This window comes from Folsomia candida, unplaced genomic scaffold (genome assembly GCF_002217175.1).
Source record: "Folsomia candida strain VU population unplaced genomic scaffold, ASM221717v1 Fcan01_Sc149, whole genome shotgun sequence".
Taxonomy (NCBI): domain Eukaryota; kingdom Metazoa; phylum Arthropoda; class Collembola; order Entomobryomorpha; family Isotomidae; genus Folsomia; species Folsomia candida.
This window is the reverse complement of record NW_019091341.1, coordinates 472-7620: the sequence shown is the minus strand read 5'-3', so window position 1 is coordinate 7620 and position 7149 is coordinate 472. Positions and strand designations below refer to the sequence as shown.

At 36.9% G+C, this 7149-nt stretch overlaps 1 protein-coding gene and 1 long non-coding RNA gene across 2 annotated transcripts; one reads left to right on the top strand and one right to left on the bottom strand.

Moving 5' to 3' along the window:
- Nucleotides 1–1701: 1701 nt before the first annotated feature.
- On the top strand, nucleotides 1702–2991 carry LOC110862983. Its single transcript, XM_022112186.2, has 2 exons — nucleotides 1702–1936; nucleotides 2362–2991. Exons 1-2 carry the CDS (start codon nucleotides 1703–1705, stop codon nucleotides 2641–2643), a joined length of 516 nt encoding a protein of 171 aa, XP_021967878.1. The 5' UTR covers nucleotide 1702; the 3' UTR covers nucleotides 2644–2991.
- Nucleotides 2992–3097: 106 nt separating this feature from the next.
- Nucleotides 3098–6231, bottom strand: LOC118433777. Its single transcript, XR_004833573.1, has 4 exons — nucleotides 6111–6231; nucleotides 5914–6006; nucleotides 3542–3650; nucleotides 3098–3385 (listed from the first exon to the last, which is right to left on the bottom strand). It is a non-coding gene; the product is annotated as an uncharacterized LOC118433777 (long non-coding RNA).
- Nucleotides 6232–7149: the final 918 nt, after the last annotated feature.

Below are 7149 nucleotides of genomic sequence, written 5' to 3'. Positions count from 1 at the left end.
ACCCTATTCGACAAGGATTTTCATGACTTTTTGAAAACACGGGGATATTCATTACGAGTTTACATCGTTAGCCACATTAACAAAAAAAACAATTCCAAAAAAGTTCGCAAGTTCGTAAAAAATGGTTTGAAAAACTTGCGAAGTTGCGGATACCCCTAATATTCACAAATTTCCGAATTACGTGTCAATTGACTAATCGATGTAAAATAGGCAAATTAATAAAACTGAGTGTCCAATATTCTTAAATTTTTATTTTCCATAAAATTACTGTCAAATTTCCCCGAAATGTATTCAGACCTATTTTATAACTTACTTTGGGCAAATTCCTTCGTCACGGGACACATTGGCGTTGGGAGTACTCGTTTCAACAGGAAGCGAAAAACCTACTACATGACGGACCAGACTAGACGAAAGACTTTGCGAATTTGTATAACTAGCATAATTTTCGCAATACACGCAACTGCTAAAGCGACTACATGTATTACTTTGAGGGTGGGTATACAAACACGAATTTCTTGATTGGGTACGCGTTCACTTTCATCGAGGTGCTCATGTCGGGCGGCTTGATTTTGATGAATGTCATCCAGGACGATCTCATTTTCGGGATGAACCACTTTCTCAAGTATTTCAGAAAGTTTCAAGGCAAGAACAATTTTAAATTTGTATTAATGAAGGACTTAATTGCTCATCGTCAAAATTCGGATATTTGTATCTATTTCTCGGCTTCGGGAATTAATTTTGAAATTTACCAATGTGTAGAGCAGGTCGTTTCTATGTTTTCTAAATACAGGCTCCAGATGTTGACAGTTTTTTAAGAAGTTCTCAAGTTTAAGAAATCTTCAGAAAAGTTGGAACTCATCGAAATTCTATTGATCGACTTCCTGCTCACAGACATATCGTACATAATTTTAAAATAAATTCCCATAACCGAAAAGTGATTAAAAATGCCTTGGTTTTGACGATTTTGTAATTCAATATTTTTTAATTCGATTTTATGTAGATAACTAAATTTTCGCAAACTGCAACTTTCCAAGTTTTTGATTTTCTCTAATTTCCTGAAAAATATAAATTTAGCTAAATGGATACCTGTTGGAATCCGAACAAGGAGAAATTCTCGTATTTCCTCGACTTTCAACTCGTCTGTCAAATCGTAATCCTGGGGGGTGCCCCTCTAACAACGACACTGTTCTACATCCACGCTCCAGCCACGCCCATCTTCATGCATGGGCGGCTAGCAGAACTTGGCTTCATTTACATAAATGAGCAGAGGGTGAATGGAACCTGGCTGGAACTTGGGGTAGACTGGACTCTATATTTGGGCGACATGTGGCTGTCACACTGGGGGCGCAGATCGCATTTATAGTCTCCTCTTCTCAATAACGTCGGGAAGTGTGTATCTTTGTAAGTAAAAATTTATAGTCATCTTGTCGTATTGATTTCGCAGAATTAAAATTGCTACCGCCTGGTAATCAAATTATGGTAAAACACTAATACCGGACTTTTACTACACGGTACTACTTACTAATACCATTTTGGTAAAATCTTTCATGAATACCATTTGGTATTATTTTTATACTAGATTTATAAGAGTGCATATAAATATGCATTTATTTATAGGATTTCTAGGTCAAATTATGTATAAACTTTACATATTGATTGCCTTGGTTTGTATTCAGTCTCGGCGTGGATGCTGATGTTCGAGATGCGAGGTCCGGATAAGTATGGCAAGAAAAATAACACTTACCGGTCGATACCTGCGTTGCGAAAAGTGGAAAACTTGATTCGCGAATTCGTCTGCATGCAAATCGTGCACAATGAGATGATGAAGATCGTGGGACTTGTGATTTTTGGACTTCATGCCGCTTTCTCACAACTCTGTCTCTACTGCAATTTCGTCGTGATTGAGAACTGGAATATTCTACCCAGGACTACAAAGGTTGGATGATAAATATATAATTTGTCGGGAATGTGTTTGTCCTTCCTTTCGCAAGTTTACTAGAAAAAGTTAGAACGAAATTAGACAGATCAAGTCCTAGAAATCCATTATTAAAATAACACCAAATATTCATATATATTTATTTAGATGATTCTAAAGCAATATAACTCGATAAGTATTAAAGTTTTATCGCAACGATAGCAAATATCTGTATTTACGGACCTGTACGTATTATTTTAAAATCGAGCGGTATCAAGTTTAATACCGAGAAATCAAGATTAGCCTGACTACACCCGATTTTTAAAATTATATGGATAACATGTAAATAGAGACAATCAATTACATATTTGTTATTTTGTTATTACGCAATTTATGTACGTATACGGTTACAATTCTAATTTCAATTTGATTATTTAATTGTCTAGATGGCGTTGGGAAGCTGGTCCCTCCTCGTCCAAATAATCTGGGCCAGCGTGTTGGAACTATGCGGACAGTTTTGCGCCGACTCGAAGAAGACGCTTTCTTCATGGAAACTTCTGGAAAATGTGACCCCTCGGGAGAAAAAGTTGATGTCCAAGTTTCGGAAGACGTGTCGCCCTTTTAAGTTTGGGCAAGAGGGAATGTTCACTATCAAGCGGTTGACCGTACTCAAATTCCTCCGAGGCATTGTGAAAGAAACGTTTCGAGCTGTGTTGGCACTGGGATAAAATTTTACAATCTAAAATTGAAGCCGCTTAAAATTAAGATAATCCACGGTAACATAAGGTAAAGGTAAAACTTATTACTAATAAGTTTTTATGTGGAATTTCATTTTTAGAACAAACACTGGTTAAGGTAGTGCAAATTTCTTCAGCTTTAATAAAATCTGTGCATGAGTAGAATTTATTTGTGCCACCGTAGTTAAGTGAGGGTTTATATTATGAGAAAAAGTATAATACAATTCAATTTTAACGGAGTTTCAACGCTGAACGCAAGTATGACACCCCTTTAGGCAAACGATAACTATGTATGTATCTAAGTGATCGGTCGCACGAGGTCAAACGTCATAAACGTAGAATACCTGTCAATTTTAATACATTTTCAACAATCCAAAGCAAATAATATTCATTTTGACGTATGACGCACCGCACTGGATTCACCCTTGGTCAAATGCGTTTGTAAAGGTTTATTAACTTATAAAAATGAAAATGCAATAGACAATATTTGTTTTAAATGTATATATGTAAAGAGATAATTTTAAACGCAAAATTCTGAGCCGATAATCCTGCATTAATGTGATGGACGCGAACCATCATTACACCAGGAAACTGGGTAAAGACTCATGTTAACAAATCCGTTCGATTCACCAGGACATCCAAAGATTTGTGACGTCTGTCGGCAGCGCCAGGCTCCATAGCAGTCCAAAACACAACAGTTTCCGATTCCTGAGCAATCCGAGTTCCTCTCACACTGAAAAATAAAATTTACGCGTTAGCACAACTCCGATGAAAAACGAATATCGATAATTAGACAATGAGTAGGCATAGACGGTACAATTCGCTTTGATATTTTCTAAAAATCTAGTGAATTTCATACAAAACTTTGCGATTAATATATTGAGTACACCATTTGTCGAAATACAGCCGCATTCTCCCAATTGGTTTCGGTTGCTTGTTTTGAAACATATTTCTTTTGGAGGAGTAGAGCATTCGGGACATGCAGAAGTTGAAGTACACTATTAAGTCAAAAAGATATACAAATACATGAGTATTGCTCATTGACGCGATCTGCGGTCTTCAAGAGAGAACGTCGTAGGTGGGAATGACCGAAGGGCATGAAACTTAAATTAAAGGGTTGATTTATCGTTGTAATGGACTGGGTATGACACCTCGTTTTTTGGGGTGTCAAATCTCCCCAAGCTTAATGGGGTTTTCCGGGGATTTTGTAACAACTTATAGGAGATTTCAATTAAATTCTTTAAACTAAAGGTTTGATCAGAGGAAATTAAATTTTCGAATTCAGAATTAAATTGTACGCATTACTATGTACGACTAGAATTTCCAAGTATCATTACATGTTTTCTTGTTTCTAAATATTTCGGCTTACTTCTTAAACCTACCTCAAATGAATGAAAATACTAGGTTACTAAGTAGTAACCAAGTATTAGTAGTAAGTACTTACTACTAATACTTGGTACTTGGTGCTGAATTCGAAAAAAATGTATTAGTCCATAATGTAGATAATATGCAATTTCAGAAATTTGCTTCAAGCAGCCCCAAGATTAATAAAAACCCACAAAAATCACCCGGCAAAAAAACTGGGATTAGGGGCTTCTCTAAAAACACCTCTTGTGATACACTCAAAACAAAACGGTGTCAATATATGACTTAACCGCCTTGGTTACAATTGTGATTCCGAGTAGTAATGAATTTTTTCCGTCCGGTCATAACATTATAACTACCGGTATCAAAATCATCCATAACTCGGATTCAATATTGCATAGCTGTTCATTTCATTTCACCACAATCCACAAAACCACAATCCACAAACCAATCCCGCAACTACAATCCACAAAACCACAATCCACAAACCTTTCCACAAACTACAATCCACAATTCCACAAACCACAAACCTTTCCACAAACTACAATCCACAATTCCACAAACTACAAACCTTTCCACAAACTCCAATCCACAATTCCACAAACCACAAAAAAATCTTGTCCACTTTCCACACCACAGTCCACTTTGTGGATCCAAACTGTGGTTTGAAAAAGCTACATATTCTAATTATGTAGCTTTACATACATAATTAACACGTGTTTCACAATTTTCATAATGCTCAATTGCAACGAAGTTTTAATGGTATACGTGAACGACAATTTGCATTTTTACCGGGCGAAATTTGAAAGATACAAAATTCCCGCTTACGGATTATAATATCGTTTTCAGTGTGCATTATGGAAAATCATGAAACGGTGTTTAATTATTTATCTAAGGCTATATCATTCACAAGAATGCCACAAAACCTAACCATAACTACAAACTACAGACCGCTCCACATTGTGGACCAGTCTGTGGTTTTGTGGATTGTAGTTGTGGACTCCACAACTACAATCCACAAGCCACAAACCACAAACCTTTCCACAAACTACAATCCACAATTCCACAAACCACAAACCTTTCCACAAACTACAATCCACAATTCCACAAAACTACAAACCTTTCCACAAACTCCAATCCACAATTCCACAAACCACAAAAAAATCTTGTCCACTTTCCACACCACAGTCCACTTTGTGGATCCAAACTGTGGTTTGAAAAGCTACATATTCTAATTATGTAGCTTTACATACATAATTAAACACGTGTTTCACAATTTTCATAATGCTCAATTGCAACGAAGTTTTAATGGTATACGTGAACGACAATTTGCATTTTTACCGCGAAATTTGAAGATACAAATTCCCGCTTACGGATTATAATATCGTTTTCAGTGTGCATTATGGAAAATCATGAAACGTGTTTAATTATTTATCTAAGGCTATATCATTCACAAGAATGCCACAAAACCTAACCATAACTACAAACTACAGACCGGTCCACATTGTGGACCAGTCTGTGGTTTTGTGGATTGTAGTTGTGGACTCCACAACTACAATCCACAAGTCCACAAACCACAAACCTTTCCACAAACTACAATCCACAAATCCACAAACCACAAAGCTTTCCACAAACTACAATCCACAATTCCACAAACACCAAAAAAATCGTGTCCACTTTCCACACCACAGTCCACTTTGTGGATCCACACTGTTGTTTGAACAGCTATGCAATATTGTAACCAAGGCGGTTAAGTCATATATTGACACCGGCGGTGTTGATTCGACAAATTTTTATTTTGTGTGTAATAACAAGCCTCCTGCAAGTTTCAAGCCGGTAGGCCATTCCCACCTGAACCCCCGTGTAGTATAAACTAGCTATATTTCAAGCACAAACCTCTGGACTGCAATAACAGGAGTGGCCGTTGCTACAGCGCTGTACTTCATACGATTTACAGTTAAGATAGCCACATTCAGAGTCTGAGTCGCACTTGATAGGAGGAATTTTAGATTAGTGAGTAAAATTCAACCCGGAATAAGGATATACATATTTATACATATTTACATATGTTTAATATGTAAAACGTTACGTACATAGTTTTCACAGCCGCAATATTGGCGTGGTAGAAGTGATCCTAACGAGGTATAAGCCCGAAGGCAGGCCGCCCTGTGGTCAGCACCACATTCGTTTGGGCAATCTAAAGCTGTGCTACACGCGGATTAAAAAAGAAAACGCACACCTATGTATGTCAAGATTTGATGATTCTGTAATCAATAGATAAATAATTTCAGCTTACCCCCTTATCGCAAATGCAGCTTCTCTTGCTATCAATGTTCATATTCAACAGCCAAGCTCCAGAGTCGCGCACAGTTTTGTACCCATTTGCTTTCCGCCGTTTCGGCGTTGTCAATGTCGATGAGACAAGGCCATAGTTGTGGTTTCGATGGTTGCCTGAAATTCAGAAAACACTTTTCAACAGGTGCATACACTCCTCTTAGAAAACTGGTATTAAATGTATGTGACTCTACCGGCACGATCTTAGGAAGTTATCACAAAACCAATACCCACACGGAGTATCTAAATGACTCCGCCAGATTTTCAATAGCATTAAATTACTCTCGGGCATGTCCACTTGCGCCATGTGTTAAAAATTGATGTATCTCACAAGGGACACTCACGACCTGTCGTTTGAGTCCAGGGTACCCACTATGTTTTTTAGAATCTACTAGGACCCTAGATGAAGGATTCTTTCATATTTCCGTGTAAAAGTCGTTTTGGCACCATGGCGTGGCGCCAAACTTAAAAATTTGCATTTTCGACCAATTTCAAACACCCATGCCTTTGCAGTTTATGTCGGATTTTCAAAATTGTATGCTTAAAATGATCACAAAAGTCGAACGTTTAGAGAAAAAATAAAAATAAAAAAATTATAATTTTTGAGGTATTTTTAGCATGATTTTGACAAACCCGCATTTTAAAGAAAATTACGAAATTTTGCGAAAAGCTAAAAGCGACAACTTTTCGAAAAAATTTGTTTGAATACGAAAGCTTAACTCCTTGTCATTATTTTTGCCAAATATTTGAAAATCCGTGCAGGATTTCAAAAGTTATGGCGGTTCCAAAAATAAAAAC

Excerpts from the sequence above, each read along its gene's own strand:
- LOC110862983 (XM_022112186.2), top strand. The coding sequence starts at position 1,703 with ATGCGAGGTCCGGATAAGTATGGCAAGAAAAATAACACTTACCGGTCG. Across the intron at positions 1,937-2,361 it reads TTCTACCCAGGACTACAAAG|ATGGCGTTGGGAAGCTGGTC; the intron begins GTTGGATGATAA and ends TTAATTGTCTAG.